Source organism: Mus caroli, chromosome 2 (genome assembly GCF_900094665.2).
Source record: "Mus caroli chromosome 2, CAROLI_EIJ_v1.1, whole genome shotgun sequence".
Taxonomy (NCBI): domain Eukaryota; kingdom Metazoa; phylum Chordata; class Mammalia; order Rodentia; family Muridae; genus Mus; species Mus caroli.
This window is the reverse complement of record NC_034571.1, coordinates 9,927,859-9,942,925: the sequence shown is the minus strand read 5'-3', so window position 1 is coordinate 9,942,925 and position 15,067 is coordinate 9,927,859. Positions and strand designations below refer to the sequence as shown.

The window sequence follows — 15,067 nt, the reverse complement described above, 5'->3', positions numbered from 1 at the left end:
CCCCCCCCCCCCCCCCCCCCCCCCCCGCATCCTTCCCCCCAAAGAAACCAACCAGTTTCTCATTTGGATAGTTTTAGAAGGTGTCTCTCTGCAGCCAGGAATAAAAGTCACCTGACCTCTCCTGGCCTCATTTTCCATGTCTGAATCTGGGAGAGGTGCTGGTAATGCGGCCATTACTATAGAGGAATAGGTGAGTTAAAATTCTTAGACCTCTGCTTTCACGTTGTGAACGGTTGGTAAGCACTCAGTACTATTGATATCCTAACACAGCGTGTTGACATCATGGGCCCTCTACCAACATTGGTTTCTCTTTCCTTCCTTTCTGTCACAGAGTCAAATACTTTATTTCACTCTTTCCTTTTTAGCATGAGGAATTTGTGCTCCAGGGCGATCTAGTGATTTTATCTTCCAATCGCAGGGTGTTAGGATGTGGACCTCACGATGCTTGGAACTATGCAATCTGCCTTCGGCCCAATGCTTTTATGTAACTGTCATTTTTTTTTCAATATAGATTTTTTTCATTCACGTTTATACTCCTTTTATTATGGTAAGATTTTTCTACTGTCTTATAAAGACCAAGTGTGAATTTATTTTCCCAATTTAGAAACAATAAGCCTTAGATGAAGCCTCGAGAAACCAGGATGTACTCTTAGCTCTGATTCTAGTGCCCTCAGGACTCTTAGAAAGAAAATAAGCAGCCACCAATCTCGTGTTCTCAGATTTTAAACATGCTGTGGGTTTAGTGTGCCCCCAACTCCACGTGTTAGTAGCTTCATCCAGGTCCCAAAGGTGTTGGGAATCAGGCCCTAAAAAGAGGTGAATAGGCTCGGGAGTCAGTCAGTGATATCTCAGGGACATGCAGATCATCCTGAGAGAGGACTGCTGAAAAGCTGCTCTCATCTGCACCCCCACCCTCCACACTTGCCTCTCTGCTTTCTGTGTGGGATTATGCAGTCTGCAGTCTCAGGCCTCTGAGCACCAAGTTCTAGATTGCAGAAATAAATTATTACTAGTTTTTTTTGTTTTTGTTTTTGTTTGTTTTGTTTTGTTTTTTTTTGAGACAGGGTTTTTCTGTATAGCCTGGCTGTCCTGGAACTCACTCTGTAGACCAGGCTGGCCTCGAACTCAGAAATCCGCCTGCCTCTGCCTCCCAAAAGCTGGGATTAAAGGTGTGTGGCACCACTGCCCAGCTATTATTAGTTTTAATAGAGACTATAATATAATTAGATCATTTCCCCTTTCTCAAAGACACCCTGCCTCTCCTAATTTTGCCTCAAATTTACAGCCTCTTTGTTCTTTATTTTCAGTTGCTTACTTTATGGCAGTTGATTATACCCTCATAACATAACGAAGACATAGAGTCCTTTGGCTCTAGTGTTCTGTAACTGTCCAGTTGCCTTTTCACTGTGCTGAACATCAGGACGAAATGCAGTTTGTATAGGAAAGGGTTATTTATTCGTACAGGTTACAGTCCATCTTAGAGGGAAGCCAAGGCAGGAACTGCAGGCAGGAACTTGAGGCAGGAACTGTAGAGGATGCTGCTTGCTGGCTTTCTCTCTGGCTCATGTACAGCTAGCCTGTTTTATGCTGTGCAGCCCCAGCTGTCAAGGGATGGTATTGCCCAAGGTAAGCTGGGTCCTCCAGCATTAACTGGTAATCAAGAAAACCACACCCCCACAGACATTCCCACCAGCTAGCTGATGTGGCTAGTTCCTAACTGAGGCTCCTTTTTCCCAGGTGTCTCTGCTTTGTGTCAAGTTGACCATAAAAACTAAGTAGCAAAGTAACTATAGTTTCTAAAAAGACATGTTTATGTTATACAAAGAACAGTTTGTGCTAAAAAAAAAAAAAGTAAGTCAATGCAAATAAGCAACACACACACACACACACACACACACACACACATACAAATGAATCAAAGGAGGAGATGGGAGGCAGATGGGCAGATATGGAGTTACACTGATACTGGTTCTTGAAACATTTCCTAACTGAACTTCTTTTTAGGTATTTCTCTTCTGAGGTGCACTTTTCTCCTTTATCTGCAATTAGTCAGGGCTCTCAAAAAAAAAAAAAAAAAGAAATGATCATTTTTATACATATGTGTACAGAGTTAGAGTGAGACTGAGTGTGAATGTCATCTCATGAAGTTGTAGCAGACCACATGGAAAGTTGGAAAACGAGAAACGGTGGTGGTATAGTCAGACCCAAACCAAAGGCCTGAGAACCAGAGAAAGGGGAGTGGTTAGTGACGTGGTCCCAGAGACTGAAGGCTCAGCAGCCAGAAGCTGTTATGAGCAAGAACTGAAGATGCATCTGTTCTGGATGGCAGCTCTGGGAAAGGAGAAGTCCCCCGTCCTCTCTATTCATGTTCTGCTCCAACTCGGAACAAGTCAGTTCCCAAAGCTCTAACCCAAAGCTCCCTAACCCAAAGCTCTCAGTTAGTGATCTCATCATGGAGGTTTCTTTGCTACTGGAATGAAGTATCATGTTTTTACTCAGTTGCTCCCGGTAATAATCTGTGTTCTTGTAGAATGAACTCAAGGTAACCATAGCAGACAAACCCTTTATAGTAAATGGTAACCAAGGTTTTTGTTTGTTGTTTGTTTTTAAATTTATCAGTAAGGCGTTTGTAAACTTGCATAATAATTAGCTATGAAATGAAGAAAAGCTTTCATACCACACTGATTTTTGTTTAAGGTTTTAGATTATGACTAAAATCCAAAATAAATATTTTTTTATGATTCTGAGTGCACTGATGAACATGTTTGTGTTATATCTCAGTTTTGGACATTTTGTTGTCTGTCTTCATTTTAATATGTTGCCAGAACCTGCATACTTAAGAAGGGCTGGATCTGTATTCTACCACGAGGGTTGAAATAGCTTCAGCTGTGGTTAAATGATAGCATTTTAATCTCACATCATAGAGATGCAAACCTCAAGTTGGTCAGCACTGGTGTTGACAACCAGCCAGTACCCACAGTCTTGTGGCATCATTGAATTTAAGCTGCTTAAGTCTGTAACAATTTCTAACTCACTGGGTACCAAAATGGAAAAGGCTATTGGGATAGTCTTTTATGCAAAGTTCAAAGCAGTTCTTTAAAAGTTTACAACTTTGGTTGTATTTGTATTAACATGATAGTCTCTGTGTTTATATATAAATGATTACTGCTGTTCATAGTAGAATCATTCAGTCTTTGAACAGTGTCCCTTCTTGTAAAACAAGGTAGCCATGTTGAATATCCAAGGGCATGTGCAGTTGGCCCATCAGATTCCATGTTATGTACCACAAAAGGCACCAGGACCCAGTAAGCCATTTGTATTTCGATGATAACAGTGCCTCCCAGATGAACTGATGGCTAAAGCCCAGTTACTATGAACAGAATCACAGCAACACTGGGGGACCAATAAAGGCCAAGTTTGACCAGTGACAGAATTTCTGACCACTTCAAGCTCATTGCCACTTTATGTGTTTACAAGCCTTGAATTCTTTTCTATAGATGTAAATGCCATCTGTGAAGCTCAAACTCCCCTCCCATCTGTAAAGTGCCATCAGAGGAGACATTTGCTTCCTAGTTTCCCAGTGGAAAGCCTTGGAGACAGTTACTTAGTGTGCCCCATCATTATGCTATGTGGGTTACTTTGGAAATACCCCTATAGTGTCATCATAGGTGCGGTGACTTTAGCCTGCTGGTGTTTTTCTTCTCATGTTGTCTGTTTTATGCTGAAGGAGAATGAAAAACACCGACCTTCATTTAAACACTAGCTTCTTCCCCGTGTGTCCGGAAACGGTGATTCTTTTTCTAGGACTTTATTTGTGTGTTGGGGGTGAGTGGGCCATGCCTATGTACAGGTTTACTGTGTACATGCACATATGTATGTGTGCATACATTTGAGAACACAGGCTGATGTCAGGTGACTTCATATCATTCACCACCTTATTCTTTGAGACAGGGCCTCTCACCAAAGCTGGGGCTCACTGGTTGGTGAAAACTAGGGCCCTGCCTATCTCTAGCCCACCTGCACTATCACAGTTTCAGTCCCACATCATGCAGGTGCTAGGGGTGCGAACTCAGCAACTCCTGCTTGTGTGCCAAGCATTTTAGCAACCGAGTCATGTCTGCAGCCCCCTTCCCAGGAGTTTTTAGTTAGTGTTTGTTTCCCTGAATTTGCAGCATTGGAATCCTTGCTGAGCTCTTCCCGGTTCTGAACCTTCTCCACATTGCATCTCTCCACTCATAGCCTCTGTTTGATCCCATAGCTTCTGTTTCCACATGTTCCTCAGAGCCAACGCCACTACATGGTGTCTTTCTATTTGAAAGCATAGCCCCACCCCCACCCTGACACTCTTTTTCTGTGTAGCCCTTGCTGTCCTGATACTCACTCTATAGACCAAGCTGGCCTCGAACTCATATTTGCCTCTGCTGGGAGTAAAAGATGTGCACCAGCACCTTTATGTGTGCTCTCTTGTGAGGAACATCCTTTGATCATCTTTTCTTTTTAGATCTCTTCCTTTCCCGCTGACCCTCCTAAACCAGCATCTAGTTACGGGTATGTGCTTTCTGTTCCTAAATTGGGCGACCATTCTAGGGCAGCAGATGCCTTCTGCGACCTTCTTGGGCTTAAGCACGATGGGCAATCGGTGCCACTTTTAAGAAATTGTAAGTGAATCTCTGAAGTAGAGATTATTGGCTGGTGTTCTTAGTGTGGTCAGTAAATAGCAATGAGTATCTGCCTAAATGAGCCCTGAATTGTCTTCACCATGAAATTATCGATTCAACCCTTGGCTTTTTACAGCTCATTCCCTTCATGGTTATAAAATAAACAGTTACATTTACAGAACCAGCAGCCTTTTCCTGTCCCTACTTCTCCACAAATACTTCCCGTCCAGGCATTTTGTTTCCCACTGTTTGTCTTGGTCTGATTCCATGCCTCATCATTTATCCAGCTAGCGTTCTTTTTGTTACCTTTAGATATAGGATCTCACTATGGGTTTCATGGAACTCACTGTGTAGCCCAGGCTGGCCTGAAACTTAACATCTGTCTCCACTCTTGATTGTTGGTCGGCAAGAACTATCATATCTTCCCATATCCTTGCAGAGATGGGGATTTGGAAACCTGACTGGGAGTGATGAGGGGATGAAGAAATAACACACACAAGACAGAAAAGCTGGGATCCGGTGGGCGCGTCTCTCTGTTGGAGAAGTGGAGGCATGTTTGTTTTTTCAGCTGAACAAGGAAGCAGGCTCAGCTGATCTCAGTAGGAGCAGCCTTTAGGCTGTAACATTCAGGGGGTGACTTTGTGCACATGCTACTCACATGCACACTGACACTAGAGGAAGGCTTTGCCATCTATCCTCGGAGTCCCTCACAGGGAAGGCTTTGCCACTCCCGTGTGGCTGAGGTCCTGGGGTCCTTGACATGGCAGTGTGCATGTCAAATATGGCAGTGCGCATGTCAAATATGGCAATGCGCATGTCCAACGCTGTACATGCACTCGGGTCTTCCCAAGCTTGCTACAACACCCACTCCTTAACACTGCTTAAGGAGGTTGAAAGAATAGTGAAGGAGCCAAAACACATAACTAGTGGCACATTTCCATTAATTGGGTTGAATTTTGATACGGACTCTGCAGATACTGGGGCAATCATACTTGAATATCGCTTTTGGAGGTTTGCTAGCAATTTGCTCCCAGTGTTCTGGTGGAACTTATGAATAGCAGAGCCCACCCTTAGAGGTGTTACTAGCACAGTAGAGAACCTTCCCCGGGTGTGATTATGGTCAACGAGGCACCAGGAGCAGGTCAGGGCATGCAGCCTGTTTCCATTTCTTTGGCATGTTTGACGGGTGGCTTTTGTAGTCTGAAATAACCCATTCTATTGTAGTAAATCTTTTCTTCTCTTTTAGCCGCACAGTTGTCATAGGAAAGTCACAATGAACCCACCTTTCTCAAGTGGTAGGGAGTGGCTGGTTGTATAAATACGTTCCTGTCACTGGGTCTGTTCCTGTCACAGGCTTGGCAGGTTTCTCTTGATCCCGTCCAACTTAACTGCCTTCCCTGCAGACTTAGCCTTCAGCCCTTTGTTGCCCTAAACATTTTCCTCAAAGCTCTTTTATAAAGTTTTTCTTTCCTGCTCTAATTTCTCTCCGTCTCACCTGCTTTGGCTTAGAGCCCTGTAACAATAGTGAGACAGAAAAAAAAAGAAAGAAAGAAAGAAAAAACATTCTAGTGGTGCGGTCAGGGGAACAGCAACTTAAGATTACAGAAACAGCTCCACTTCCCAGCTCCACTGTTTTCCTTCCTGCTAAGTGGTAGTTGGAAGGACAGGGCGAAATGACTGAAAAGCCTTGGCTTCTCCCAATTAAATCTGTCACTATCAACTTCTCCCATCATTAGGAAGAACAGAGTTTTTTTTTTTTTTTTTTTCTCCTTTCTAATTAGTTACTTGTTGACATCTTAGGAAAGATTAAGGCAGAAGGAGAGAGGAAAAATTATCAATTTTCTTTTGTAATCAGAATTGATTCCCATGACATTCAGATGTCAGTGTGAGAGACTGCTATTTATCTGCTAGATTTAGTTTGTTTCTTGGTAGTAAAACTGCTCTGCTTTTTTTTTTTTTTTTTTTTGCTAATTAGTGGTGGCCTGTATTTGTGTATTTTCCAGCCCATCTTTCAGTAGGCAGTGCCATGTACTGAATGCCCCTGAGTAGAGGAGACCAGGTACAAGTTCTCAGATGTGTCTTGAGGGATACTTTCCCTTCTTCTAGGGGGAGTGGTGGACATTGGACCTCGCACCTCTATGATGGTGGACCTCAGCTAGTCATCTAGTCACCTGAAGTCTTGATGTACCTGTTAGTAATTTGTATTTTTATTAAGCCATGGATGGTGAGGGTTAATTTCTTCACAGTCTAGAAAGCTGACAGGTTGAGGCACCAAGCGCCAACCGATTTGGGGCCTGGTGAGATCTCCTCTCCTGGTCTGTAGATGGCCACAATCTTGTCTTGTCCTCATTGACTGGAGATGGCAGCAGGGATGTGGAGAAGCCATCTGTCTTGTGTCTCTCTGTCTAAGGACACCCCTACCACTCCTGGACGCTTCACCTTCATGGCCTTAATTGCTATAGGCCCCACCTCCAAATACTTTTGAGGATTACTGCTTCAAAAAAAGACAGACATTTAGCCCATAGAAGGTGGGGACTAACCTTGGGCACCCAAGGGACCTGTGGGCTGCTTCTGTTGTGTGCTAGAGAGGCTCCTGCCCAGTGTAATCCCTGCTTTTTGTTAGTTCTCTCACACGAGACAGAACATAATCCTAACGGATTCATCTGTGAGACCTGTTTGGTACAAGGGAATTTTTTTGAGATTTTTGTCACATCATACTTCTCCATCTCTGAAACAGAGGACTACTTTATCTAGAAGACCAGAAAATCTGAACTCTTATGAGGAAAAATGGGTGAGGTTTTTCACAGCATCTGAGATCTCAAGTGCTAGTCACATGGGGCCGCCATGATGATTCCTTTGAAACACTACAGGAGAGCTCAGGAGAGCTCTGGGTTGCCTTGATCTCTCCCCCCCCCCCAATTCCTCCTAGAGACATTGTGGGACAGAACAGAAATATTCAGGAGTGACCAAGGGTGTAGTGTGGGTCAGGGGGCGTAGTATGTTGACAGTCTTACAGTGTTGGGTACCTTAACCCACACAGCAAGAGGGCATCTGGTAGCCAGGGGCCAGGCACAGGTCAGCATCTGAATCCGATGTGGAGGGGGCCATGCTGAGACGAGGGTTCAAGACCAAGAACCCCTCTTCTTATTGTCACAGAAATGTGCATATCCTGTTGCCAGAGCCTGCTTTCTAGTAGGCCTTAATAAAGGCGTAAGCTATTTGACTCAGCAAGAGGAAGCAAGCATAAACAAGCACGGAATCTTCAGTCTGTGCTGACCCAGGGCAGCTCTTCAGGGAGACTTGTTAGTTGTATAGGACATATATGTTTACATGTTGTAAACCATCAAAGGTATGCAAGAAAGGAGTTTTAGTTCCAGGAGCACCTGGGTCAGCAAGTTCAGTACCCTTCTATGTTCGACGTCTATGTCATGGACAACCTTAACTCTGGAGCTATAGATCTGTACCCTGAGGTTCCAGGTGACATTTTCAGTGAGTTAGACCATTGCTGTCTAATAAATACTTAGTGTAAATTGAATAGAAAGTTTTGGATTTTTTTCCTGGTCATGGTTGATAGAACAGATGTTGCCTGCAGTCATTAGCAGACTGTCTCGTGAGAGGGAAATTGCCTCAGTTGGGAACTGAAAAACAACCAAGTTTAAACTTGGGCGAGGAACAGAGCATCGGTATGCTTTCATACGCCCTTCCTCCCATGCTGGTCTGGCATGGCTGTGTAAGGGGAGGCGCAACACAGTTCCTGCCCCTGGAACATCACCAGGCCATTGATCTCATGACCCCCATGGGTGCTGGTGGTTGCTCTTGCCCCAAAGTTGATCTTCTGCCTTTCCTTCTCTACTTTCAATCTTTCTTTCTGGGAAATATACTTTTCCCATTACTTAGAGCTAATCATGCCATAGTAAATGAAAGAGATGCGGTTTCAGGAATGAGGCTGTGGAAGATAGGGACAGGCCTTCCACTTGGACTTCAGGGTCATGGAATCATAAGGGTCATAAAAGCCTATGTGGCATTTTTTTGGAAATGGTTCCTTGCCAGACGTGGCCTTGATTTTGGAATCATGAGAAAGCACATGTACCCCCCGGTCCAATGACTGCTGCATTGATTAGCCAGGATCAATTTAGAGATATCAAGGACAAAAAGTTAGAGTGCTCTCAGGAAGAAAGGGTATGGATGGAAAATATAGGACTTTATATATGATTTAGGAATAAATAGTGTCAGAGAAGAGTACATGAGGCTATGGAATTGCTAGGATACAGAAATGAAGATTATAGAATTAAAAAGTAATTTAGAAGCATATACAAAGTTAGTACTATTTCTCAAGCTGATTGAAGAATTGAAGATAACAGTGCCTGGAAAGATACTAGAGAGAACTGTTTTACTGTATTACTTAAATAAATTCAAAATTGTGTAAGGAATCATTTTAATTTTAGTAGTCTGTTACCTTTCTGTTTTTATATGGGCATAGTTACTAAAGACTGCTGTCTGCTGGACCAGAAAAATGGAAGAGCTGTGGTGGGCTACCTATGAAGAACAGGCTGTGTAAACCTATAAGGAGGTGTGCTTTTGCCTTGTGCTTAGTTCAGGAAATGGGGGTGGGAGTATTGATCCAGAATTCCTAGAGTTTATGTACATTTAAGAATTTTTGATAATTATTAACAATGATTAAAACCTTGATGATATAGCTTTAGTAAATAAAAGACTGGGTTCAGGCTCTATGAGAGGGAGAAGGCGACAGCATGAGAGGGGAGAGGAATTAAGCAGAAGAATTAAGCTAATAGGCTTAAGCTGAATTGAAGAATAAAGAAGACTGAGAATCGTCAGCGAACAGAGAGTACCTGGACTAGCAGCTTGCATCTACCACTGAGTCTGAGTTATCATTGAATCAGTACCTTTCCCATTCTCGCCTGTCTCAGGAGCCTCCTGGCTGAGGTAGGACCTCAGTACTCCTCCCAACCCCTCTTGTGTTTACTAGTTACGAAGGACTGCACAGACAGCTGCACTGTGTGCTCACCGTTGGACCCCTCGTGTCAGTACATTTTCACCCAGGCTGTGGGGTAGGATGCAGTGTGAGCATGCTAGCTCCATACTCCTGTCACAGAAGCATAGCCACACGGATGAGGATCAGTGAACAGGAAGGTCCAGGCCGAGAGACTGTATCTACAGTGTTACCTGACGATCGATACTTACAAAATCAAGGCAAATTTCTTTTGGCTCACACACAGTTCTGGAGACTCAAGTTCAAGACTGTGCAGATACATCAGTCTGGCTTTCTTGTGCAGGTTGTACATTAGGGTAGAAACATGTGTTAGAGTAAATGCCCATCCCCAATGCCAGGAACCAAAGAGGGAGATAGGGGAGGTAATGGGGAGGCCAGTTCCATAGCTCCCTTCTTGTACTCACTCCCTTGACCTCATGAAGGTCCAGAACAGGCCATGATACTGCTGCCCTGGGAACAATGCCATTTATACATGGACCTCTGGGAGCAGGAGGCAGGTGTGGGCTTGAGAGGGGCTCATCTTAATCATAGCAAAGACACAATCCAAAATAATCTGGCCAGCAATTTATCAGGATCAAGACAGTAGAATTCAAGGACAAGAGATACTCTGAAATTAAAGGGTTAGCAGGGTGTGACATGTAGATTTGAAGTTGAATCCTTTCTTGTAAAGAAATGGAGTCTTTATTGGATGGGGGCTCAGATTACATTTGGCCATGATATGTAGGATTAACCTTATGGTTTTGAGGGTCATGTAGGACTTCGCTTCACCCTAGTATCCCCTGAAGCTGTCATAAGGTGTTGTTATAAGGTGTCAACTTGATGTTGGTGAACCAGACTAGGATGGTTTGTGTTTGTATTTTGAACTTTTCCATAATTATGTTTGAAATGAAAACAGGCCGTTAGACATCAGAGCAGAGGTTATGCTTAGGGGCGGTGTGTATTCTCTGTCTTTTCAGTCTGCTGGGATCTGTTCTTATTGTCCCTTTAAACAAAAATTTCTACGGCATTAAAAGAATGTGCTTAGAGACAGAGCATTGGAAGAAGATTTGAACCGGCTTCTTATATAAATGTACGTTTAGACTTCTGAGTGCCCTGCGAAGTTTTAGAACCTGAAGTGGAACATGGCAAGCTAATTTCCCCCCTTTCCCTCACTGTTTGCAACTGTTAGGCTCAGCTCATTTTATTCCTTTATACTTAGGGAACTATTTTAGCCACAGGGGAAACAGATAGACTCTCTCCATCAGAAGACTGAAAACTGGCAAGCAGTAGACATTCCAAATCAATACATGGACACGTCAACTAAACTACATTTAGAGGCAATCTGGACAGGGTTTACCCATGATCCTGCAACAATGCATAGAGGAATTCTGGGAAGGATGATGGGGGTGGGGCTACCCACTGCTGGTCTACTGATACCAGTTTGATATGAAGGTCTCATTCAGAATAGGCAAGGCTTCCAGTTTCTCTCTGCAGTCTCGGACAGTTCTTCTGAGATACACCCTATTGAGATGGATGGTCCAAGTTAGGCCAGCTGACCTAGGTGGTCATGTGAAGCTAAGTGGTCCTTGTAATGTTTGATCCTGTGACATGGATCTCATTAGCTTCAACTTGCCGTGCTAATTGCAAGATCGATGGCATGCCTTCTTCATCTGGTTTAACGCTCAGCTGACAGTTCTAGCTTGGGTTTTGAGAGGCATTGCCTCAACCTTTGCAAATAATGTTGCAGCCTACCCAGAAGAGAAGGAAGTGTGATTGTAAACATTCCTAACTGCTTGTTTGTTTCTTTCTTTTCCAGTCTCTCTAGCCCACATCACACAACTGGTGCTCAGCCACAACAAGCTAACAAGTAAGTCAAATTTCTCTTCGGTTACATTCCTTCTGATTATGTTATTTCCATTAGAGAAAGTAATGATAACTTACCATTTCAGGGAAAAAGTGAAGTTTATTTGGTCACACTACTAAGATGTGTATGTTCCCCTACTCTCCTTCAAGAATTCTTCCCTGTCCTGTGCCTGCTGGTAGTTCTACTTTTTGATAGGCGTATAAGTTCTGAGGTAATAGGAAACGTCTGGCCAGTGCTTAGCTTTTCATGAGGGAAATATTGAGCTGAGTGTGACAGTATATAACTGTATCCCAGATACTCAGGAGGCTGAGGCAAGACAGTATCTTTAGCCCACATGTTCAAGTCCAGCCAAGGGTCTCCCCCAGCTCCAACTCTCAGCAACAAAATTAAAACTATATTAGAATAAAAGTCTTTGTTCTTATCCATACTTCTTCCTCCAGTGGGGAAGATTTCATTGTTGAAAGTGCTTTTTGTCCCTGCTTTATAGATGGAGAAAAACTCACAAGATGTATAAATTGAATATATTTTTCTCCTGTTTGGAGAGTGGTTCCTGGGTCCCTTCTGTAGGGTTCTCTTGGGCATCAGTGCTGTTATGGAGTGGTTCCAGGGTGGTAGAATTGATATCTGTTTAAAAGGAATATCTCGAGTGACTGATGGGCCATTTTCTTCTTGGTGTTAAAGCTTTAAAGATTTTAATGACAGGGACCCACTCTCCTTTCTCATCCCTAATTGACTGTCACCTCTTCCCACGTGCCACATTTCCTGCAGACTTGAGTGATTTCCTAATCATGTGGCAAGCATTTGTTAGGGGGCTTTTCGAGTCCAGTGAAGTTGAGCAGAATGTCACGGTGAGGGATTTGTGTTGTGGATTTATGCGTTAGACAGAGCTGGAGGCTATGTCACCGAGCCGTTGATTACTGAGAATTAAGAATGGCAGTGAAGGAGGGCCCCTCGTGTGCTGCAAAAAGGCTGATGAGCTCATTTTTAGGCAAAGTACCATCATTGTCATGTTTAAGTGGCGGTGACCACAGAGGCTGCAAATGAGACCTACGTGTCACACGTACACTTCGTGTAATGCACAGATCTCATTGTTATAGCACTTGTTCTTCCTGCCCTTGGCAACCACAGTTCCAGGTCAGAGGAGCTTGGCAATTTATTTTGAAAGGTACACCACCACGTGATCTCAGAATTCCTTAAGACTTTGAGCAGGAATTCCCGACACTCCACGTTAGCAGCTTATGAAAACGTTAGCTGATTGGTAGGTCTTCTGTGTTCACTATTGCTTATGCAAGACTGTCGGATGTGGTTCGTTTTTATAGACCATTCCTTGATCTAGTCTTCTAAAAAGCATCCCAACAGCTGTTGTTTGAGTCCTTTACTGTATCTGCACAGACTGAAGCCTTAGGAATCTCCAAGCTATAAGATCTGAGATACATAAGAGAGGGGTAAATGTGGTAAACTGTGCTTCCTGTTAAACAGATTGATTGTGAAGGAACCCAACCTTTGTCTTCTTTCCCTGTTTGCTCTGTCTCCTTGCATTTGAGATACTCTTGACCTAATCCAGTAAACGTTAATTAATTGTCTTGGTGGGTTCTCTTTCAAGCCATCCTGTAGTGCCTGTGACACTCGATCTGTTCCACTAAGGTCAAATTAGCATCTTTTACTATTTTTCTGGCATTTAAACGATGACTTAGCTGCGGTTTTTCAAGTGTTTATAGTAAATATGTCCATTTGACAGCGGTATAAATATGCATTATGTGTTCATGGCTGAGCCCACCCCCTGTCACTTTTTATTCTAATGAGTGTCTTTCACTTTCTGTTGTTTAATAGGGACTGGCTGACAAGGCTACATTAAAACCGCTCAAAAGACTCAAAAGATAAACCCCTCAGCACTGCTTACTTTTATCTTGCTAAAGTATTTGTGTTTTTCCAGCACAGTGCCAATTACACCACTCTGACATTTCCGCTTGCTTGATTATGGAAGGAATGACCAGCTTACTCAGTGTGGGACCTTGTTTGGGGCCACACGTTTGCTTTTGAGTTAACATCTGCTCACTGGGGCACTGGGTTAACAGTCCTTTTTCTATTAGAGGTTTTGACCTCTAAAGATCCACGTGGGGTAATATAATACAAGTGTGGTTATGAATGCTCTAAGGTGACCTTTGTCATCCCAAGGTCCAGTATTTTTGTGTGTAGAATGTGTGTGTATTGTGTGTGCGTATGTTCATGCATTGTGTTTCTGTGTTCATGTGTGTGAATACATGAGCACTTAGACACCAGAGGTTCAAGCCAGGTGTTCCTCACATGTTCTCTGGTTTTCTTTGTGCACCAGGGTTCCTCACTGAACCTGGAGCCCACCTATTTGCCTAGGCTGGCTGGTTTGGACCCGCATGTCTCTACCTCTCCCTCAGGCTGGGATTACAGATGCATAAGCCTCCTTCCATCCTGTCTTCATGTGAATGCGGGGATCTGGGCTCAGGTCTTCAGCTTCTGCAGCCAGCGCTTTACCCACTAACCCTTCTCCTCATCTCTAGAATTTTATTTCTAATGTTTTATTTTACCTTAGGCCATTCTTTCTTTATGTAGATCTGATTTTGACATCCTTTTAAAGACTTATTTATTTATTTATTTATTATTCGAAATTCTGGGGCTGGAACCCAGAGCTTTGTGCATATGAGGCAAGCATTTTGCCATCATGAGCTGCATGCCTTGGTCTGCATGGAGAGATTTGTCAGGTCTTCTGTAACTATGAAACGACAGAAATTAAAAACCTAAGGTCCCAGATATAATTGTTGGTGATTCGTTTTCATCACATGTAAAACGTTTAAATGAAATGTTGATGGAGTCTGGTAAAGCCGCTGTAATGCTGGCAGTAACTTTCTCCGCCATGCTCCAGCCTGTGGTGTATTTAAGGAGGTGTCGAGGAGGAGGAACAACCTGCTCTGTTTCTTCTGTGTTTCTGCCGTGATGGGTAGATATGGACTGGGACATACGGAATTCTTTCTGCCCAATGGGCAGAGTTTCAGAATAAAGAAACTTTAAAAAGTTGTACTCATTTATTTATTTCTGTAGTTCTGGGGGTAAGCGAGGTCTTCGTGCTTGCTAGGATAGCGCTGGGCTGCTCCAACTGAATGTTAACCTTTTTTTCTTCTCTTTTCTTAACAAGAATCATTTCTGTGTCTAGTTTACCTGGGTAAATTCATGATTGCTCAAAGGAAGCAGACATTGGATAAGGAAAGCCTGAGAGGAAACGGCGGGCTGGGGCTGAGAGGGGGGCCCTTGGATCAGTAGGTCTCTCAGGAATTAGCTGGTGCACAGTCTGCCGCTGTCTTCTGCCTTTCTCACCATGTTCTTATTCCCAGCACACTGGATCTTAGCGCCCCAGAGAAACAGTGAATTGTGTCCTGGAGCCTGATGTCTGCTCCATCTGTGCAGCTGTGGATTTGCTCAGTTGTTGAGGGGTGCTGTGTGGTGGATTTGCTCTGTTGTTGAGGGGTGCTGTGTGGTAGTGGTGGATTTGCTCAGTTGTTGAGGGGTGCTGTGTGGTAGTGGTGG

The 15,067-nt window shown here is 43.5% G+C and overlaps 1 protein-coding gene across 2 annotated transcripts in view; it reads left to right on the top strand.

Moving 5' to 3' along the window:
- The window catches only part of Rsu1 (Ras suppressor protein 1), a 188,558-nt gene that overhangs the window by 17,494 nt on the left and 155,997 nt on the right, over positions 1 to 15,067 (top strand). For both annotated transcript variants that reach the window (XM_021149442.1, XM_021149446.2), the window contains exon 3: positions 11,465 to 11,515. In XM_021149442.1, coding sequence (XP_021005101.1) covers positions 11,465 to 11,515 — 51 coding nt within the window. The remainder of the gene's footprint in view (positions 1 to 11,464; positions 11,516 to 15,067) is intronic.